A 22088-nucleotide genomic window follows, 5' to 3' on the forward strand; every position below is an offset into this window, starting at 1 on the left:
TATGCATAAAATTCCTTAATGATCATGACAATATATGGAAGTATAATCAAAACTCAATATTATGCATCAATTAACCACTAAGTACATATGCATATTTACATTCTCTCCCCCTTTTTGTCATAATCAAAAAGTGATAGTAATGGAAAGGGTATCACGTAGAGAATATAAATTTAACTCATCTTCACATACTATCTTCAAAATATATTTGGCATGAAACACAACCTTCAAAAATATCATCTTTCGCGAACATAACATATATTCAATATAGCTCATGTTCTGAAGAATCAAATATCATATATATCAACGAACACGTATGCACATAATAAATTTCACAATCTTTTTGTCATGAAAAAACGATAATATAAATAAGAGATTTGTTAATGACAAAAAGTAAGAAATACTAACCCGGATTGTGTAGAACTTAGCAAGTTCTAACATACATTACCTTTTCTTTCATAGTAATCAAGAGTGGGCAGAAATTAAATTGACTTTCATACTTGATTTACACTCCCCCTCAATTTGATACCATTTTGAGATGACTCTCCCCCTTTCTTTTGCATTTTTCCACTTTTTGTTTTTCTCCCCCTGTCATCAAGACAGCTTTCATTGCAGCTTGTGCACTTTGAACAAATTGTTGTTCCTCTATTTTCTTTGTAGCAGCAACATCCGCCACATTTGTTTGCATTTTGAAATTCGAGAAAGAAATTTGTTTTCTTCCATCAAGCTCGTCTCGGATTCAAACTGCATAAACTCAAAAAACCTTTTGCACAAATTTGCAGTTAAAGATATAATATCTCACATAATATGTAATGCCTTTTCTTTAGCAATTAAAAAAATATCAAATATTTAAACCTGAAGCAACTTATCCTTTCGTATGACGCATTAAGCGTTTGCTCATCGTGTTTTGACACGTCTCCAATAATTTGTCAGAATATTGCATAAAGGAGAAATTTTTGATCCTTCGGAAATGTTGCAGAATCTCCTCGATTGTGGGATCAAGCTTTCCAAACTTCACGAGGAAAGATTCTTTTACATCCTGCAAATACTTGTAAGAGAGATAATAATATTTGCAAAATATAGAGAATGTCACATACATACCTTGCTCTGATTTGCGGATCAAACTTGCTAATTAAAAAAATCTTCTAAGAATATAGCAAGTGATTCAAGATTGTAGGAATTTTCCTTAAGCGTGAATCTTATAAGCATAAAGATTATATGACATCAACGAATTTCGCAAAAGAAATGTAGCTATTTCATGCATTAAATATATGCAATATCTTACATACATGGCAACAATTATTACCAATTTGTATCTCAACATGCATGTTCAGAATATACCTTTCCTCTTTAGAAAGAATTCATCACTTGAGATCCTTCGTTGATTGCATCATGACTTGCGTAGGTTTGCATTCATGCTTCCTTTGTATAATTGTCTACAATAAACTCATTTCCTTTCTAGTATCCTTGTATTTGGATCCTTTCTTTTTGTTAGATGCAAAATAGGAAACTTTCATAGAAGCCCAAGGATACTTTCCCAACTCATCTCAGTAGAGTATTTAAGGGAAATATGCATAATAAAACAATATCTCGCAAAAAAAATTCTTTCTTTGTAAGGCATGACAATATCGGAGAACACATAATGAGTCCATAAAAAATATTTCATTTCCAATAAGATATCAAACAATTTCTTTTATAAAATTTCATCTAAAAAATCCATCAAAATAATCTTGACTTTTATTACGACATTTCTAACACAACCAACTATGTAAAACATGCCATTTCAAGTCAAAATAAAGCAGAGCATGGAGATAAAATGTTAAGTCCAAAGAGAATTCATAGATATTTAAAGTACGTAGCCAAAACAAATTTAGAATTTGAAAAATATACCTTTACTTACCAAATTCTCTTTCCTTATTCCCTGCAAGAAAAGTAATCTCATCTTTTCTTTAGTACCCAAATCTGCTTGGGTCCTTTTTAGTTAGAAGAAGCATCAAATCTCCAATTGATTGTCTTGGATTTCTTCCAATCAGTTGGACATTGTTGCTTATAGTGATCACTCGAGTTCGAGCAATTATAATATTGAAATCCAATATGCTTGACAAATTGCTTACCAAAACGATTTCTATAATGCTGGATTGAAGGCCTGCGCTTTAATCTCTCCTTGACCTTCGGAAAGTCATTCTTGATCTCATTTTCATTTTCGAAACCGACGCCGGATTTGTTGTAATAGGGGACTTGAATGGATAGAACATGCTCTAATGTCTTTGAGCCAAGAGCAAATTTTTTACAAATCTTCGGAATTTCTTCCTTATAGGAATCAACTTCTTTTTGCAAAATATCCTTCTCTTCCTTGACAGAGGAATTCTCCTTTTCAAGCTTAATGATCCTTTTCTCATTCGTAATATTTTGTTGCTTCAATTTAGAGACTTCCTTTTTCAACTCGAAGATCTTCTTCAACGCATTCTCATGTTCCATGCATAACTCTTCAAAAAGATCATCATCATCGAGAATAGGATCTGAACAAATCACCTCATCTTCTTCGGATTCAATGTCCGCTATTAAGCATAGATTTCCTTGCTCATAGATTTCATCATCGCTGGATTCAGACTCTTCATTGTCGTCTCTGTTCTTAAAATATTTTCTTTCTCCGGATTTCTTTGTTGGCTTCTTCTCTTTGAGGTTTCTTCTCTTTCTCACAAGGTGTTGAAATCTTTTGATCAGCAACTTCATCTCCTCATCGTCGCCTTCTTCATCTCCTTCAAAATCTATTTCATCAGAATCAATGTTAGATTTTAAGGCAATTAACTTCTTACCTTCTGGATCTTCTTCATGTATACGTTCTACTTCATATGACTGAAGAGTTCCAATCAGTTCATTCACTGATAGTGGCATGATCCTTTGAGTCTCTCGAAGTGAGGTTTTGATGTTGTCCCATTGCTTTGACAGTCCTCTCAAAAGTTTGTTGACTTTCATCGCATCTGAGACTGGTTGTCCTTGATATGCAAGACCGTTTACTATGTTAGCAAATCTGTCATACATATCAGCAACTGATTCTCCTGTCTTCATTCTGAAGGATTCATATTGATCAAGCAAAAGATTGATTTGAGTTTCCTTGGCTCGATCTGTTCCTTCATAAGTAGTGTGGAGAGTATCCCAGATTTTCTTGGCTGATTCACAAGAAGCAATTTTCTTATACTCAACAGGTGATAAAGCACAATAAAATGAATAAATTGCTTTTGAATCTAAAGCTTCTCTTTTTGTTATTTCAGTTTGAGATAATGGAGGATCTGCTGGTATGCTTCCTTCTGTCTTTTCTTTTGAATAAGAAGATCTTGGTTTGACTCCTCTGATGACAACATCCCATTGCATGTGATCAATTGATTTGATGAATGCCTTCATCTTGTTTTTCCAGACGCTATATTCTTTGCCATCGAAATATGGTGGCCTGGAATTGCTTTGTCCTTCAATGAGACCTGGAGCACTCATGCTAGCCATATAGATCGTTAGCTCAGAAGTAAAACACTTCAATAAACGAGCAACCTGCTCTGATACCAATTGATGTAGCTAGTAATGATCACCTAGAGGGGGGGTGAATAGGTGATCTAAACAAATTCTTTACCAATTTAAAGCGGAAGTAAAAGATCAAGAACAAAGTTTGAACAACAAGTAGATTCTGATCAGATTTTGTGACAAAAGTTCTTGTGAGCAGTATAAACAATATAATAAGAGATTAGAGATGGAGAAAACTGCACACAAACAATTATAGTGGTTCGGCTTAGATCAAGCCTACGTCCACTCTCCCACGCTGACAACCTACTGGCTGGATTCCACTAATCAAATCAACGAGAAGTTACAGCAAGTTGTGCCGCTTAAACCCAAGCACTTCTCCCCAAAGTTGGTGCTGCTTATACCAAGCCGATAGGTCACACTATCTCACACCTAAGCACACACTTATAACACTGTCTACACCTCTCAAATGATTACACGTTTAAGCTCACAAAAGACAAGAGATTGAATCGGAGTATGCTTAGACTTTGGACTTGTTGATTCTTGATTTCGTTCTCTTTCTTCTGCTCCTCGTTGATCTCCTTTTATACTCCTCCACTTCCAAACTAGCCGTTGGACAGTCTTCAGAGGATCACCTTCCAATATTCACCTTTGGACAGATTTGTATAAAATGGATTGAGTAGCCGTTGGTTGATAAAATCTAAATCCCGCTGATTCTGGTCGCCCATACAATCAGAATCTTGGTTTCCATAAGTAGAGCTTTATCCGTTATAATGCATACTTGTCGTAATGTTTGATTGTCAATCAATTTGATTGAGATTGAGACAATCAAAACTTTCCTTCTGTGAAATCCATACCAGATCACTAGCTGTTATTTTTCGTTCTGAGTTCTGTGTCTGCGTTTGAATAATTTCAGTGTCCGCGTCTGAATAATTTCAGTGCTTGCGTCTGAAGAATTTCTGCGTCTGAAGAAATTCTGCGTCTGCGTTTGTGCGTTTGAACTTTCTCGTTCTGAGTCTGAACTTCTCATTCTGAGTCTGAACTTCTCGTTCTGAGTCTGAATCTCTTTTGCTTGAAGTTCTTTCACAATCTGAACACGAACTAGATCAAGATTGACATATGCTTTTCTTCCAAAAATAACTTCCTGAATCAAAATACTTCAAAGCATTTATCAGACTTACAAAATACTTACGGACAGTTTTGTCAACTTCAAAATCTATTGGGAATTTTCCTTAACACACAGAAATGAAGAGCCAAGCTCTGGCTAGTTTGCATGAAGTTGCGAATGATGATGTGAAATTTGTGAAGGTGGTCATGGAAGTTGGTGAGGTTGTTCACCTCTTGGTCAGCTTTCTTGATTCTCTGGAGATTGAAGTTCAAGAAGAAGCTGTGAGAGCGCTCTCAGTGGTTGCAGGGTTTGATTCATGCAGGGGTGTGGTGATTGCCTGGTCTGCTGCCACTTTTTGATGAGAAATTTATGTTAGTTGGCCACTTTAGCAGAATGCTTCATAAGTGTTTCTCTTAGCCCTCATAATAAACTTAACTGAAGGTGAGGGTTACTGCATAAGCTGCTTTCTAGGGTCGTACAAATTAGCGTTCATTGACTTTCCTTGGTTAGGATTTGTGGTTTTGACTGTCTGGTAAAAACACTTGGTTAAGATTGAAGTTTACTTGATTGTAGATTAATGTAGCTGAAGCATAATTTTCAAGGGTATTTTGTCTTCCCATCTGCAGGAAATTATGGTTTTGAAGGCTAACAGGTGACAACGTGGTTCTGGGGCTAATAATTACAAATGTTGCTGTTTTTATGCTATGGCAGATTGCAGATCGTAGTTTTATGATGAAGAACTTCACCTTAAGATATCTGTCCTAGAACTAAAGGTCTCAAATGAGACCAGACCCGACGGCTCTTGTTAGTACCGTTTGTGTGGTCTTGGGCCTCAGCTCTTGCTAGTACAGCAGCATGAGCATACTAATTCTGCATTTAGAACAGCTCGCAACTTGTGAATCGTCGTTGAAATAATAGAAATCACAAGTTATGACTCTATAAGTTATCAAAAAGCACTGGTCTTTTCGTCGAAGAGAAAAAGAGAGGCGGTGTAAGTGCATGGAAGTGATACTCTGTCCTCTGTGATCTGAGGAAATTTTCTGGACCAACTAGTCTGAAGCTGTAATCGTATGTTTTTGGTCGGTTCAGGGAGACAGTGAGATATCGGCATCGGCTCACTTGAGAGGAGCTGCAGTTGCAGCTATCATATGTGCCCGGCTCAGGAAAGGGCGGTTTAAATCTCCGAGTCCTCATGTTGCGTTTAAAACATAGATTTGAGGTTTTGTAGGTGGTCTTACTATTGTCCTTGTGTTTTGAAATAGTGCTTTCTGTTTACACAGAGCCATATTGAGGGCACGGATAACTGATTGTTTTTTCTGTTCTGCTTCTTCATTTCAACGGAGAAGAGGCGACTTTCCACCCTTTTAGCCATAATGCAACATTTTACTTAGCCAGAAGATTCCTTCGGCGGAGATGTGGTTCTTAGATTCTTAGATTCAACGACTTTCATCTCAGTTTAGAAAGGAGACGTGCAAAGAAACTGTTCCCTTAAGCTTAAAATGCTGCCTGGCAGCTGTGGACGTTGTTTTAGCAGATGCATGATGTTGAAGACTTGAACACTTGAGTTAAAGTAAGACTCATCTGTAAAATTAATGTATTAGATGACGTGGCAGCGTGTTTATGAGCATATGAACAAATGGGTCGAACAACATTAATTAGTTTACCAATTTATTGAAGTCGTTATTAGTATATCTAGCAATTCTTTTATTCTTCATTAAGTTTGTTTTTAAAAAACTACTCTTCTTTGGGACAGAGGAAAACTCCTCCAACATCTTCTAGTCGGGAAATATATTAACATGTTCCTCTTCCAATGCAGTTGCAATTGCAAATTGTGATCTTGGAACATCGATGATTCGTTGAAAGAAAAATGCAGATAAGTTTGAAAAAGATGAATGGTAAGCATTCAAAGAAAGAAGAAGATAAACAGTATGAGAAAAGATGAATAGCAAACTTTTTTTTTCCCATAAACTTTTTATCTTTTTAAACTTTAATTTTTTCTTGATATGGCACTTGATGGGCGCCGCATATCTTAAGAAAGTAATAAAAAAAGTCTAGTTAGCATTTTTTTGTTAGTCAAATGGGACGGACTTAACGGAGAGATTTAATTTCACAAATTTGATTAGTTTTAGGACTTGGTTCACTTTTCTAAAGTTTTAGGACTCAATTCCGCTTTCATAACGGGATTTAAGACTTTTGGTGCACCTATGCCTATTTATATTCAAGGTGTCTTTCATTTTTCAAAACTTTTAATCCTTTAATGAAATGTTGCAACTATCATAACTAATTTTAGGACTTCGTTGACTTTTCGGGTTTTAAGACTTTTGGTGCACCTATGCCTATTTGTATTTAAAGCATCTTTCATTTTTCAAAACTTTTAATCCTTTAATGAAATGTTGCAACTATCATGACTATTTTACACAAAACAGTAACCTCATAAGAAATTACAATACGGCTTGTCATTCTTGACATCTAAATTTTCGTCTAAAAGGACCGCACATGCATTTCATGAGAAATTTAGGAATTGAGTTCGTCAATAACCCTAATAAAAAACATTGACCTTACATAGTGTCGCATTGGTGTTACTCGTTATTTTCTATGGATATAGACCGTAAGAGATATTTAGACTTGGGCACAATGCCTTTACATCGGACGAAGCATGGGCCCAGTTGTGACTTCAAAATTGGCTCTATGAATGGCCCAATGTGGGAAAACTTGGCCAAGCCCGGCCTCCCCCCTCCTAAATCCACAACATTGGCGAGGAGACTTGCCGCTCTCGACTCGATTCTCGGGAAAATTACCAAAAAAGTTCTCAACCTTTTGCAGTTGTACCAATTCAGTCCTAAACCTTTTTTTTTTGGCCAATTCAGTCCTAAACCTTTTACAAACTAGCCAATTCAGTCCTTTTGGCCGGCCGGCGCTGACGTGGCCGCCGGCCGGCATCCACATGGCAATATTTTAATATTTTTTTTATTATTTTCGAATTTTTTTCCTTTTTTCTTTTTTTTTTCTTTTTCTTCTCCCCCCTGGCCTGTCCGGCCAGGGGGGAGGTTCGCCGGAGCTGGGCGAGCTCGCCATGGCTGGGCGAGCTCTGCCCTCGCCCGGATCTGGCGAGCCTCGCCCGAATCTGGCGAGCTCCGCCTCGCCGGATCTGGGCGAGGGCGGAGCTCGCCCAGCCAAGGCGAGCTCCGCCTCGCCGGAGCTAGGCGAGGGTGGAGCTCGCCCAACCAAGGCGAGCTCCGCCTCGCCCGCCCATGGCGAGCTCGCCCGGCTCCGGCGAGGCGGAGCTCGCCTTGGCCGGGCGAGCTCGCCCTCGCCCGCATCCGGCGAGGCGGAGCCGGCCTTGGCCGGGCGAGCTCCGCCCTCGCCCGCATCCGGCGAGGCGGAGCTCGCCTTGGCTGGGCGAGCTCGCCCAGCTCCAGCGAGGGCCCAGCTCGCCTCGCCGGAGCTGGGCCCTCGCCGGCGAGCCTCCCCCCTGGCCGGACAGGCCAGGGGGAGAAGGAAAAGAAAAAGAAAAGAAAAAAGGAAAAAAATTCGAAAATAATAAAAAAAATTAAAATATTACTACGTCGACGCCGGCCGGTGGCCACGTCAGCGCCGGCCGGCCAAAAGGACTGAATTGGCTGGTTTGCAAAAGGTTTAGGACTGAATTGGCAAAAAAAAAAGATTTAGGACTGAATTGGCACAACTGCAAAAGGTTGAGGACTTTTTTGGTAATTTTCCCCTCAATTCTCTTACTTTGTTTATGTCAATCTCGTGCAGAATCAAGGGTTCCTATGCTGTTCTAAGTTAAAGTAAGAGAACAATGAAAATTGAATGAAACTGAGTATGTTAGAGCACTTTTGAGGATATGATGACTTTGAGAAAAAAAGATGCGAAACAAAAAAGGAAAGGGTTAATACCACAAAAAACCTTAAATTGGTACACCTATGACAAATTTACCCCAAATTAATTTTTTGACTACAAAAAACCCTAAATTGATACACCTATGACAAATTTACTATCCGTTAGTTTCCGTTAAATTTTATAGTCAAATTGCTAAGTTGGATGACACGTGGCAGTTGACCAGATGTACCGGTTTGAAGTTTTACCCTTCCATTTGTCACAGGTTTACCAGTTTGTGATTTTTCGCGGTATTAATATAATTTAATGGAGGGTAAATTTATCACAAGTGTACCAATTTTGAGTTTTAGTGGTCAAAAAATTAGTTCAGGGTAAATTTATCATAGATATATAAGTTTGGGGTTTTTCATGGCATTAACCCAAAAGGAAACGAAACAATAGTGATCGGGACGAAAATAAAAGGAAGACTGTCAACTGCGCACAGTGACTATTCCCCGTTGAGAATTCAATATTTCCCTAAGCATATACCTAACTACTAGACCGAGGGACACATGTTTTATCCAAGTTAGAATTCTCGGTTTCTCTATAGCCAAGTTTGTGATTTGTCAAAACCCTTAGATTGAATATCGTTGGCCTGCGTTCTTTATATGCCCACTTGATTTAATATAATCGACGGAATATACATTCATGAAGCAGGAGAAATATTTAGATCATCAACCCTTTCCTTGTTGTTGCCCCGCCTTTTCACTGAGCTATCTAGTCTCCTACTGGCCTTTGCTTGTTTTATTTCCATCGTACATGTTAGTAATTTGATGTCGTTGCGTGTTTCGATTAATCCGCGTTCATTTTTCATGGTATTGGCTCGGATTGTATGCTCTTTTGTGTGAAGGTGGCAAGGTGGTGTTGGGTCAATGCTATGACCCACCAAAGAGCATACATTGATGACTTGAGAACAAAGAGGAAAAAACAATCTGCACTTGGAGAATGGAACGGTCTTCCAAAACAGGAATCGAAACAAGAACGACTCTTTCATCATTGATGTTAGTAATTGATGTTGTCTGTTTTGATTAATCCACGTTGATTCTTCATCGAATGGGCTCAAATTGCATGCTCGTGCTTGTGATGGGGCTCAAGTGGTGTTGGGTTATGATGACCCAGCAAAGAGTTTGCGATTGAGGAAAAAAAAAAAAGGTGACAATCTCTGTCGGGTGGAAAGGATTAACTTGATATCTTCCTATATAGGAAACGCAACAAGAGCCGACTCTTTGAGCGAGCGTTTCCCCAATGGCCTTTGTTCTTATTCTATTTTCCATCTTACATGTTTAGTAATCGATGTTATAGCATGTTTCAACTAATCCACATTGACTATTTATCGTATTAGCTCGAATTGCATGCTCAGTTTCTGTGGTGGCGGCGGCAAGGTGATGTTGGGCTGAGTTGGAATATGACGGCCGAAACCCTCCCTCCCTCCCTCCCTCCCTCCCTCCCTCTCTCTCTCTCTCCTACCATGTTACTATATATTTTTTTCCTTCTTCTTATCTTATATTAGATTGAATTTATAATTTAAAGCAATTTCTTTACTTTTGGCTATTCGCATAAAGAATTAATGGAAAAAGGAATTGATAAGGCGAATTACTAATTCTACAAATAGTTTCAGCACCAAATTCAACCATCTACACAAGTCAACTTGAAACGACGAAAAACTAGAATCACTTAATTTTCGACGTCCAACTCTAGAACTACCACTGGCATCGATCTTGACCGATGTAGATGAATTCTCTAGCTCGACAAATTTTCCTCCAAATTGGATGATATTTACCTCTTGAAATGCGTCATATTTGTGATATATTAGGTTGTCTCAGTATCTCCTTCAGCTTTATGTTTAATACCTAGTGAATTTAAAGCAATGGAAAGAAGCAAAAACCCCGAAATGCATTGTAAAATTCTTTGTTCAACCATCTCCCTTGGTGTGTGGAGTAATCGACATAGATGATGCTTGTAGCGAGGTGGAGCCTATGCAGCCAACGATTACTCTAACAGCTAAGTTTGACAAGGTGCGTGATTGATCTCCAGAAAAATATGGATGTAATAGAGATTTTGCTTTATCTATGGTTGAAGAGGTTGCGTCTGTGAATCCTTGTGGAGCAGTTAAATGTGCAAGTAAAGTTGGTATACTAATGAGGTTCACGATTATAGTAAAGTTCAAACGCGCTTTGGAATTGAAAATGTCTGTGGCTGTTGAGCCCATGAGGGCTATAGGAGATTAGTAGCAAAGTTCAGATTTTAGCGAAGCGATTGTGATTTGGCTCAAATATCAATGTAAGGTGAAAATTATTGAGAATACCCCAAAAGGAAATTATGAGATTTTGTGGGACCACTATCAACTGTTCTAAAAGCTTAAGCTGTTAGATGAAGTGTGGTTTAATATTTAATTACTCTAACACTAGCTTGATCTTTTTACCTAGTACTAAGTATTGATATATTTAATTGGGGAGGTAAATGAGGCCTGAAAAGATTTGAACTCAGGATCTCCAGTTTTGATATCACGTGAGAATTTGGTAGGACCACTGTCAACACTGTTCTAAAAACTTAAATTGTTAGATGAAGGCGTGGTTTAATATTTATTTACTTTACCAGAAATTTTTATAATTTGAATAGTTTTCCTAGTGGGAGTATCCCGAAAAGAAGTTTTCTATTTGGATCTCACTTTTGTCTATATATATAAGAAGTGTGAAGAGCATCCAAGAGGAATTTGTGCTTGTGGTAAGATTTGTGTAATTTCTTTATGAGATTGAGATATTATTTCGCGGGATATTGTGGGCTAAGCACTTGTGGGTTATTATATGTAATTGAGGTCTGAGAAACATCGAGAGTGTTTGAGTAACTCGAGTATAGCTGTATTATACGTTGTATCGCTTGATTTATAGTGAAATTATTTACTGCTTTTCCCGTGGACGTCGAACCACGTGCATCTTATGTTTAATTTATTTTCTTATTCTGCTTATTTTAGTGTTCAATTGCTTGTTTCCGCTCTACGACCACTTTTAAGATGCAGATCGAAATGAAATGCAGAAGATAAAAAGCCTTAAGGATCGGCGACATGAGTGAGTGGGGACGTACTCGCGAAATTGATGGCCGAAAACCTGATCTTAATACCCCGCTACGATTTGGAAGAGCAAGAGAGTACACGCAGGTCTGAGTGAAATGAGTGGAATGGGAAGATAAACAGAAGGGTCGGGCCTCACGGGAGGGTCTATCGCCGTAACTGAGCCGTTGCATACATGCCAATCCTGTCGCTGTGATCGGGCGATAGGATCCTATCGGCCTTTTGTTTCTTTTTCTATTTCCATCGTACGCAATCGAAATTGATGTGGTCATGCGTTTTCATTAAGGCTCGTCGTTTTTTAGCATCTTTTGTAAGTCCATGAACGGCACCAACGTACGCTGTCCAGCTTGGTTGCGTGCCAGACAGAGAACGCTCGGCGATTGTCTAAAGCTTTCGTAGCGCACCTCGAATTGGAAAAATTAAAAAGAAAAAAAAATGGTCGTTCATTTTCTCTCGTCTTTCGATACGTGCTGACTGACTTCGTTATGCCACTGGGGTTTTTAGCGTTTATTCCACATTTCGATAAGGAAGAAACAAATTGGTCATGTTTAGTTTTTCTAAGGTACGAACGCAAGATACTTTTTTTAAGAATAAAAAGAAAACAAAAAAGATTCCATGAATCATTTTTGTAAAAGAGAGAGAAAAAAGGTACCAAAAATAGGTGTTAAACACAAGTCATCATACCCATGAATCTTTGGTTTGCGGGAAGAAGATGGGCTCCGCCCCTAATCGGTCCATAATTGATTAATGGTGGCCCCTGAAGCAAAGAAAAAAACGAATAATTAATTGAGAAACAAAGTTGCAATCGATAGTATTTAGAAGGGCCCGTGTCGGGCTTAGGAGGGCCTGTGTTAGGCGTAGGAGCCATCTCGCAAGACGGACCATTCGCGCCCACTTGGCAATCTGTCATACTTCCTCAAGATTTCACCTTGGGATGATTGCAACCATCATATAGTTTATTCAAAGGGTTTTCCATTTTCAAAATTTTGAAGAGAGTAAAAAGAAAAAAAATTCATAAAATAAATGTAGACAAACGGATCAACGTTCTTTTAAAAAATCTTAAATGAAAATTTTTGTGAATCCACTAAGCTCGACGGTAGACGTCATTGTGGAAAGGTGGTGTCGGGATATCGATGGAATACAACAGTCGATAGCTGCGCTCCCTCTCTCCTCCTGACATGTCACTATATTTTTTCCTTGTTATTTTTTTCTCTAATCTTGTGTTAAATTGAATTTAATACTTTAAAGCGATCTCTATATCGTTTTTTTTTTGTCAAAAGAAATTTCCGTTCATTACCAAAATGATACATGAAAGGATTTCTAGGAAATCTCAAAAGTCACAATAACAAAGCAAGTCCATGGAGCTCTAAAACAAATCGAAAACCAGAAATCAAGGCATATCCTCATAACATGGTTGACAGAGATAATCACACGCTCTTCCTTCAGGAACAGATATGTGATTGCATCTAAGTGAAAGGATCGGCGGTCGATCACCGAATCATATAGCTTCATCAGTGATAAGCATATGCCGGTATCTTTGGGATCTCCATCTGTAGTTACAGTTTTGGCGTCTAGGTAGTTTTGGCGTCTAGGTTTGACGTCTCCAACACCATCATTGTACATAGACAACATAAACATGTTGAATAAACTCAAATATGACACCCGTGAGAGTAAGCCCTTTAGCCAGTGCGAGACGCCAAAGATTTTAACTAAAACATGTTGAACGAGCAAAGATTTGATACCGAAGCTACTGTGAATACCTTTGAAATTGGAGACGGAGTACTTATTCATTAAAACTCTAAAATCTGGAATTAGATCATAGAAAAAAGCTCCCAGATATAAGATCGGGAGAGCAAAGCTTCGAGATGTAAAACTAGATTGGGAGAGTAAGGAAAGAAACAAAATGAAATTAAAGGAAAAGCAACTAGGAGGGTACGGAGAGATCTAGGTCAAATCCCTCCCCTCCCGAATTGTAAGAGGCGAAGAAAGGTTCAAAGAGGGAAGGAGAGCAGGTGTTGGAAGAGGAAAAGTCGATCTCCATACTTTTAGTTGCCACATTGGGTGTTAATGGTAAAACAAATCATGAAAGACGGAGCATTTGATTAACACAAAACAAAACGTTTGAGCACCCAATTTGACGATCTACACGAGTCAAGTTGAAAGGACGAAAAATCGAAATTGTCCCAAAGTTTTCGGCGTCCAACTCCGGAACCACGACCAACACCGACCATGCTCAATGGAATATTCTCTAATTTCTCGCGCAAGCAATCGCGGATGGCCTCGAACCTCACGATCAAGGATTCGACATCCTCCTACGTCGTAACGGAAGATGGACCCTTGGGCCTTTGTTTCGAGATTTATTGATGGAGAACTTAATAACTCTCACTTTTCTTTGGCCAATGAGATAATTAGACCTCGCTTGGGAATTTGCCCTTTGGCTATCCGCTAACAACACGCGATATTTTAAGAAGTTTACTATTCGTTTCAGATTAATTTTCTAACTCAATAAATTTTCTTCCTAATCGGATGATAATAATTAGTAACACCGGAAGACTAGCAAAATACAAAAAAGAAATCCCGAAATGCTTAAAAGCATTTGATGTAGTAATCATTTCCGGAGAAAAACTGGTTGATGGAAGATCTTCCAAAACAGGATACCTTTGCCTTTTTTTTAACTTTTTGCAATCGTTCATGTCCGTCATCGCTGTTGTTGTGAGGTGGTCCTGGGATGAGTCAACATTATCAATGGGATTATGAAGGTTGATAGTGCGCGCTCTCCCTCTATCCTCCTAACATGTTACTGTATTTTTTTCTTATTCTTATCTTATATTAGATTAAATTTTTATAATATAAAGAGATTTCTTTACTTTTAGCTACCCGCATCGGGTGTTAATGGAAAAAGGAATCGATTGGGCGAATTATTGATTGTACAGATCACGAAAGGCAAGGTTTTTAATTACCACGAGTTAAAAGTTTGAGCACCCAATTCGACCATCTACATTAGTCAAGTTGGAAATACGAAAAACTAGAATTGCGCAATTTTCGACCACCAACTCTAGAACTACCACCAGCACCGACCTTGACCGATGCATATTGATTCTCTAGCTCGACAAGTCTTCCTCCAAATTGGATGATATTTTAGTCTTGAGATGCATCGTGTTTGTGTTAATGTGTTTTGATGAGTTAGGCTATGAATTTGATGATTTGTGATGATCAAAAGCGCAAGGCGAGGCATGGGATCTTTGTGCACCAAAATAATAATTGAGGAAAAAGGAGTTATAAGAATGCAAGATTTGTCATGACAGTGCACGAGTCCAAGAAAAAAGAAAGAGTTAAAAGAATCACCATGATTGGAGCACAAAGGAGAGGATAAGGTGTCATCTTCCAAATTAGGAGGATTTCTAACAGCACTCAAGAGATATGGTTGTGCTTGAGAGAAAAAGCAGGTGAGAGGACCTGTCTGTGGAAAGGAATCTGTGGAAAGGAATTAGTTGACATCTTCCAAATTAGGAGACGCAACGAGAGCCAACTCTTTCATTGAGCGATTTAGTCTCCTATTGGCCTTTGCTTGTATTTTATTTTCCATCGTACATGTTAGTAATTGATGTTGTAGCATGTTTCGATTAAGCCACATTGTTTCTTCATCGTATCAACTTGAATTACATGCTTAGTTTCCATGATGGTGGCAAGGTGGTGTTGGTATGAGTTAGAATATGACGGCCGATAGCTGTGCGTGCACTCTCTCTCTTGTCCTAACATGTTACAATATTTTTACCTTCTTCTTATCTTATAATCGATCGAACATTATAATTTAAAGTGATTTCTTTACTTTTAACTGCCACGTCGGGTGTTAATGGCAAAAAGAATCGATGGGGCGAATTACCAATTCCAAACATCGTGAGAGGCATGAATATTTAATTAACTCCATAATTACCACCACCAGCACCGACCTTGACCGATGCAGATTAATTCTCTAGCTCAACAGATTTTCCTCCAAATGGGATGATATTTTACGTTTTGAAATGCATCATATCTTGATTTTTATAGTTTGTCTAGATATCTCCTTCAGCTTCATGTACAACACACGTAGTTGTTCACACTGCCATAAACGAAAAGAAGACAATCCACAAGTACCTCCGTCATAAGGGCGACGTGATTCCGCCAATGAGTCAAAGAGAATGGGAGGACTGGGCCAAGAAAGAGTATGATTCTTGCGCGACAAGGGAGACCTTAGCCTCCTCGATCATGAAGCACGAGTTCGTTCTCGACTATCTGCGCAAGAAGTTGAAGGATTTTGGAGGACAACCCATCGGTTAAGGCCGGCGCCAGTGACGATTCACTTAAGGACTGCATCCGTGATGTTGATGGGGACAGGCTTTTGATTTCGCCGGCAGACTTGGCCGCGAGCAGTGGAAGTTCGGGAGTGGAGTCCACCCCGATGTCTCCGATCATGAGGATTGTGGGTTCGATACCGACGCCTTTCTTAATCTCCTCGCTGACAGCGAAGGTAACCTGATTGGGCCGTAGGGCTCGGCCGTCGGCGATTGAAGCCCAAGAGAGGAGTCCGCGCGCTCCGATCTTGAGGGCTCTAGAAATGATGAGGACGACATCTTAGTTGCACTTGAAAATTTGGACGTCCCTCTTGTGATATAAATATGAGTGCATATATATATGTGTGTGTGTATGTATGTGCGTTTTGTTTCTCGTCATGCAGAATGGTATGGAGCAACATACCTTTTAATACTCCCATCCTGATGTAACTTCTTTTTTTTTTCCTGGTCTATTTCCCCTCACGTTAAGTCGAATGTTATAATTTAGCACGATTTCTCCACTTTTTTTTAATTTTAACAGTGCCACATTGGGTGTTAATAGGAAAAGGAATAGGTCGGACGAATTATGGAATTCACAAATCGCGAAAGATAAGAGTAATGAATTATCAACGCAATTAAAAAGGAGTTAATTTACCTAATTCGGTGATCTAAGAAAAATCCGAAGAGCCGACTTCGATGAGATAAAGAGCCCTAGAAAGCTTGAGGGGGAAACTAGAACCTGATTCGAGGAAGGCTTGGGCGAGAATGACAATTACTATATTCTAGAAATCAATTTCTGGTCATAAATAAAATTTTCTATTTCTATTACCTAAATGAGTTTTTTAGCCAAAAAATCTGCATGACAACGACACAAAATTTCTCCCTCCCGGTAGCTAGCGGCCGGCGGCGGGCGAAGGACAGCCGAAGGTGACTGGCGTCAGACAGTAAGCGGCGGACGACGGCGGGAGGCGACCTCCGGCGGCAGGAAAAAATAGAGAAACAGAATCGTACTCGCCTTGCTTTTTGTTTGGGCCTTTGTTGAAAAGTCTGGAGCCGAGTTGGCTCTTCTGCTGCAACGAACAATTACACTCAGCGATAAGCACCCTGATAAACTTGCCAGTTCTGATAGTCTGACTCGGCCGCCGGCGGTGGATGTTCGGGAGTGGAGTCCACCCCCCACGCGCTCCGATCTTGACGGCTATGGGTGTATTCCCGACGACTTTCTTACTCTCTTCGAGTGCAGCGTCGGCGACGGTGACCGCCGCCACGGTTTCTTGACTTCGCCAGAGAACTCGGCCGCCGGCGAGGGAAGCTCGGGAGTGGATTCCATGCGCTCCGATCTTGAGGGGTGATGGGTATAATAATCCCGATGACTTTCTTACGCTTGAAGATTTGGGTGTCTCTCTGTGATGTAAATATGGCTATGTGTTTTTTCTTGTTAAAATACGCTGTACTAAAGAGAGTAGATAATGGGTTTCAACGCTGGTTGTTCAAATTTTCCAGTTCAGATCATATCCAATACATGTTCGGATTTGTTTGATTGTAAATTGGTAATGGTTCCTCCGCCTTTTCCTTGTTCTCGCTATTTCTGGGTTTCTACCGTGAGTGGACCAACGAAGAGAGATGACTCTGTTAGTCCTGCTTCTTGACATTGGGATGCCCTATTTATATTCCAAAATAAGCCAATGCAGAGAAAAGAGTAGTATCTGTCCAAGGAAATGTTCAATTTGCAAAGCATGAAAAAGAAATTTGCAACCCTGAATAGGTTCGGAAAATAGATTTACCATTTGCCATTCAATTTGACTCTGTTTGTCACACTGTCTTACTGTTTTATGAACTGCCGCTTTTACATGACTCCCCTGTCCAAATACTCAAATTCTCGGGCTAGCATGAATGAACACACAAGCTCCAATGCTGCTTCTTCCTGAAATTGAGGTTGAAGTCTCATCCCCTTTGATCCCTCTCAAATTGCAGACACTGACTTCACAAATTGTTCTCCTTCCACAACAACTAGTAGATGCAGAAATGGGGGAAGAAGAAGGAGCAGGAGAAATTCAAATCCAATCACTCCTAGAAGAGAGTTTCCAAGAATCAGCCAACCCAAACCCCACCTGCAAACAAGCCTTCGAGTAGGCCTCCCCCTCTCACTCAATCAAAGTCGTCATAGTGAGATGGCAACTCATTCGGAACAAGCTCATGGAGATATCTTCTGCATTGGCCATATCTGATGAGTGCACTGAGCTTCCAAGGCATGGTTCAAGAAATGACGTTTGCAGTCAGGGAGTGTTGTGGCCTTGCTGAGAAATGCATGGGTTCATTCCTATAGCGGGAAGCTATTGATTCAGAGCAATTTGGGCATGGTCTTGACAAAGCTCCGTTGCCATGTCAAGAATCTCTCTGGGATGTGCAAAACCAGTTTTTTCCTCATGGGTGTGCCGTTGTTGTCTCAAAGCCCAGCTTTGGGGCTTGTAAGGAGGACATGAGGTTTTAAGTTAAGGATTTGTGGACAAGGAGGAAGATTGAGGAAGTCCCAGAAATGAAGAGCCAAGCTCTGGCTAGTTTGCACAAAGTTGCGAATGACGATGAGAAATTTGTGAAGGTGGTCATGGAAGTTGGTGAGGTCATTCACCTCTTGGTCAGCTCTCTTGATTCTCTGGAGATTGAAGTTCAAGAAGAGGCTGCAAGAGTGCTCTCAGTGGTTGCAGGGTTTGATTCATGCAGGGCTATGGCTATGGTGATTACCTGGTCTGCTGCCACTTACTGATGAGAAACTTAACTTCTTGGCCACTTTAGCAGAATGCTTTTCATAAGTGTTTCTGTTAGCCCTCATGATAAACTTAACTAAAGGTGAGGGCTACTGCATAGGCTGCTTTCTAGGGTTGTACAAATGAGCGTTCCTTGACTTTTCTTGGTTATATGGTTTCGAACATCTGGTGGAAACACTAGGTTGTGATTGAAGTTTACTTGATTGTACATTCATGTAGCTCAAGCATAATTGTCAAGGGTATTCTGTCTTCCCATCTGTAGGAAATCATGGTGTTGAATGCTAACAGTTGACAACGTGTTCTGGGGCTGATAATCACAAATGTTGCTGTTTTTCTGCTGTGGCAGATTGCTGATCGTAGTATTATGATGAAAAACTATACAGTAAGATCTCTGTCCTAGAACTAAAGGTCTCCAATAAAACCAGGCCAGACGATGCTGGTCTAAATTATAAAATTTCATTTCTCAATCCAAGTGAGTCTACGATTCTTTAGTGCAGCTTTGCTTAGACAACTTTAAGAGCAGTCGTCTGCACATGCTGATAACTTGTTTCAGCCATATGACCATGGAGCATACAATCTATAACATGACTGGACTTTACTTTTTGGGGTACAATGTATGATTTAACGACTCTTCATCTTCTTTTTTCCTTTGAGAAAAGATGCCTTTTTCGCTTAAATGTTTTAGTTTTCCTGACAATTTAATGCTCCTGTGTATTTGAATTTGTAGAATTGCTTATCTTCATTTTGAAGCTTTAACAATAGAAAGACTGTAACTTTTATGCATTTGAAAATGGCCAGTTTTCTGGTGGGGGAGAGAGTGAGAGAGAGAGATTTCTTTCTCTTTTGTTTATGTTTATGATGGGGACCTTTTCTGAAATATGTTAGGTACAATTGTACCGTTTGTGGTCTTGTGCCTCGGAATAAGTAGATACCTTACTTAGGTGGTTTGATTTTTCTATTTGATGGATGATATCCTGTGCTCTACTTGTTTCTAATTAATTATGTACAGTTAGATTGGGAGAAATTTTGGATCAGAATTCTTGTTAAAGTTGTATCTGGCTGTGGCTCTTGGTGGTCCAGAATTCTATTTGGTGCATCATGCTTTCATGCGTTCGCAGTCGAAGGTAAACTGAATATATGGAAATATGCGTAGAATTATTTTGTGGACTTTTAGCTAATGCAAATTTTTCTTATCTCAAACTTTGCAGGGTCAAGGAATGTTCCGCATAGACCCTTCGAGAATGCCAGGATTGGTATGTGTAAATAGAGCAACTACTATCGAGATGAACAATAATTTATGTTAATCCACTAGTCACATTTTGTCCACTTTAAGTTTATTCCATGTCTTTGAATGTCAGTTTGTTGACAATCTGAAATGGTCTAGAAAAATCGTGCTTTACTTTGAGATAGGCGATTGCAGTTTCCAGTCCCAAAACATGAAATAGCGCTTCCTATCTTTCATAGATTATGTCAAGGTGCATTATCTATAATCCGAAACAATGCTCGTTGACATAATCAGAAGTAAAGCATGCTTTTTGGTGCTGCAAGTGTGTGATACCATATTCTGGAAGATCCTGGGCTCGATTTATGAAAGAGCCGTGAAACCTGCAGCTTTTATGTGATTCAACTGGCATGTGCTCGAGTTTTATCTTAATGGTGATATCCTTTTAGGGGGCTAGTGGAGCTGTTAATGCTATCATGCTGCTTGATATATCTCTTTCCAAAAGCCACACTCTACTTCGACTTTATCATTCCAGTTCCTGCCATCTTACTGGTAATACTTCCATGGTTTTGATAGTAATGTTGTTTCTTTTGGGGGTTAATTTGGATATCTCTCTGAATCAAATTTTAATTACTTGTTAGGGAATTTTTCTGGTAGGCAAAGATGTGTTGAGGTTAATCAAGGTATGCATCGACTTTTTTTTTTTTTACTTTCTGTAAGATAGCTAGTCTTTTCGTTGAATTACTTCTCTCTTTCTATGATGATGAACATTTTGATCAGTTAATCACTCGATTGGATCTAGACAACAATTGATATGTAGTAGTGTCGCAAAGATTGAAATATAGAGATAGGATAACTAGTGTAAAGCATGATTGCATCAAATATTATAAATTAGTATCTGCTGCAATGGTAATTCTAAGTGTGCTGATTTCTTTGTATTACTTAACAATTATGAACATCAAGATATGTGAGTCAATGTGACACCGCATCGTCAATGATGCGGCACCACCGTTATACTTTCTCCCAATTTAGAACTTTGAATAGTTTGTAGAGAAAGGCCCTTGGATATGGTCGGGAATGAGCAGTCTTGCTAATACAGCAGCATGAGCATACTAATTCTGAATTTAGAACAGCTTGCAACTTGTGAAACGTCTTCTAAATAATAGAAATCACAAATTATGGCTCTATAAGTCATCGAGTTATCAACAAAGTGCTGGTCCTTTTGTCAAAGAAACAGAGAGGCCGTGTTAGTGCATGAGCGTCAGAAATGGAAGGGACATTCTGTCCTATGCAATCCGAGGGAATTTTCTCAATCTGTCATGTACAAACTGCCTGTGAAGAGCGGTTTTAAATCTTCGGCTTCTCATGTTGATTTCAGCACGGATAACTGATTCTCTTTTTTTTCCATTCTGTTTCTTCATTTTTATGAAGTGGGTGTGAAGGTGATTGCCTCTAGGTTGTTGCTGAAAACTTATATAGCAGCTGGCAGAAACGGCACTGGAGATCTTTAAAATACTGAAAGAGATGACATAACAATGAATGACGAGCTCTTTAATTTGTGCAAAACGGCATGCGCACCATGACTACGATGGCGGGAGCATTACTGACATACACAATTAGACAATCTTCGCACAATTAAAAGTTCACAATAGCTCGTAGACGTCGCTGGTAAATGTTTGCTGCATGCAAGGCCTGAAATATTTGCGGAGATCTTTTGTTGATTCTGCACTGGGAAGTATCAGCTTAATAGTCATTGCTGCTCACTCTGTTAGCAGAGCACTTTGATGTGAAAGTATCTGTCAAGATGTCCAATGGTGCAGGTTGTATAAGGATATGCAAAGAATATTAATTGAATAATCTAGTAGTGATCTTCTCCTGCAACTGTCATATTTCTTGTAAGTTCTTCCCAAAGCATAGCAAGTTATTTATATGGGTCTGTTCACTAGAAACATATAACCATTCTCAGAAAAGCGACATTTGCCTCCGGGTGCACATGAGCCCGATGATCTTATCATTTGGACCATTCTACGTGGGGTCCAATGATTCAATGGTTAAGATTTACTATGTTCATAAGTATTCAGAGCAGTTAATAAATTCTTCGAGTTTATAGGCCTGACCTCTGATGGGAGGGAAAGACAAATTTTCTCATTTATAGGTGATTAAAACGCGCGCATTGTGGTTGGGGCTAATTGGTAGGTTTGTTCTTGTGCTCAGTCGATAACTATAGCTC

At 39.4% G+C, this 22088-nt stretch overlaps 2 protein-coding genes and 1 long non-coding RNA gene across 6 annotated transcripts in view; all 3 read left to right on the plus strand.

Annotated features, from left to right (window-relative positions):
- Positions 1-5985, plus strand: part of LOC115676645 (uncharacterized) — a 57435-nt gene extending 51450 nt beyond the window's left edge. Inside the window, exon 3 of one of the 3 annotated variants that reach the window (XR_008818337.1) lies at positions 5705-5985. The gene's annotated coding sequence lies outside the window, so the exon portion shown is untranslated. The remainder of the gene's footprint in view (positions 1-5704) is intronic. The other 2 variants (XR_008818340.1, XR_008818341.1) reach the window with 2 other exon arrangements.
- The window catches only part of LOC115676642 (RHOMBOID-like protein 12, mitochondrial), a 90833-nt gene extending 68990 nt beyond the window's left edge, over positions 1-21843 (plus strand). Inside the window, exons 6-8 of one of the 2 annotated variants that reach the window (XM_056319430.1) lie at positions 20308-20410; positions 20500-20541; positions 21290-21843. In XM_056319430.1, coding sequence (XP_056175405.1) covers positions 20308-20410; positions 20500-20541; positions 21290-21369 — 225 coding nt within the window. In that variant the 3' untranslated portion in view covers positions 21370-21843. Of the gene's footprint in view, positions 1-19649; positions 19761-19844; positions 20044-20307; positions 20411-20499; positions 20542-21289 lie in introns of those variants that run through there. The other variant, XM_056319431.1, reaches the window with a different exon arrangement.
- On the plus strand, positions 16750-18902 carry LOC130140324 (uncharacterized). The gene is made up of 2 exons (XR_008818344.1): positions 16750-17226; positions 17846-18902. It is a non-coding gene; the product is annotated as an uncharacterized LOC130140324 (long non-coding RNA).
- Positions 21844-22088: the final 245 nt, after the last annotated feature.

This window comes from Syzygium oleosum, unplaced genomic scaffold (genome assembly GCF_021117445.2).
Source record: "Syzygium oleosum isolate NSW1041296 unplaced genomic scaffold, Sole_v2.1 Sole_v2.17, whole genome shotgun sequence".
NCBI lineage: Eukaryota > Viridiplantae > Streptophyta > Magnoliopsida > Myrtales > Myrtaceae > Syzygium > Syzygium oleosum.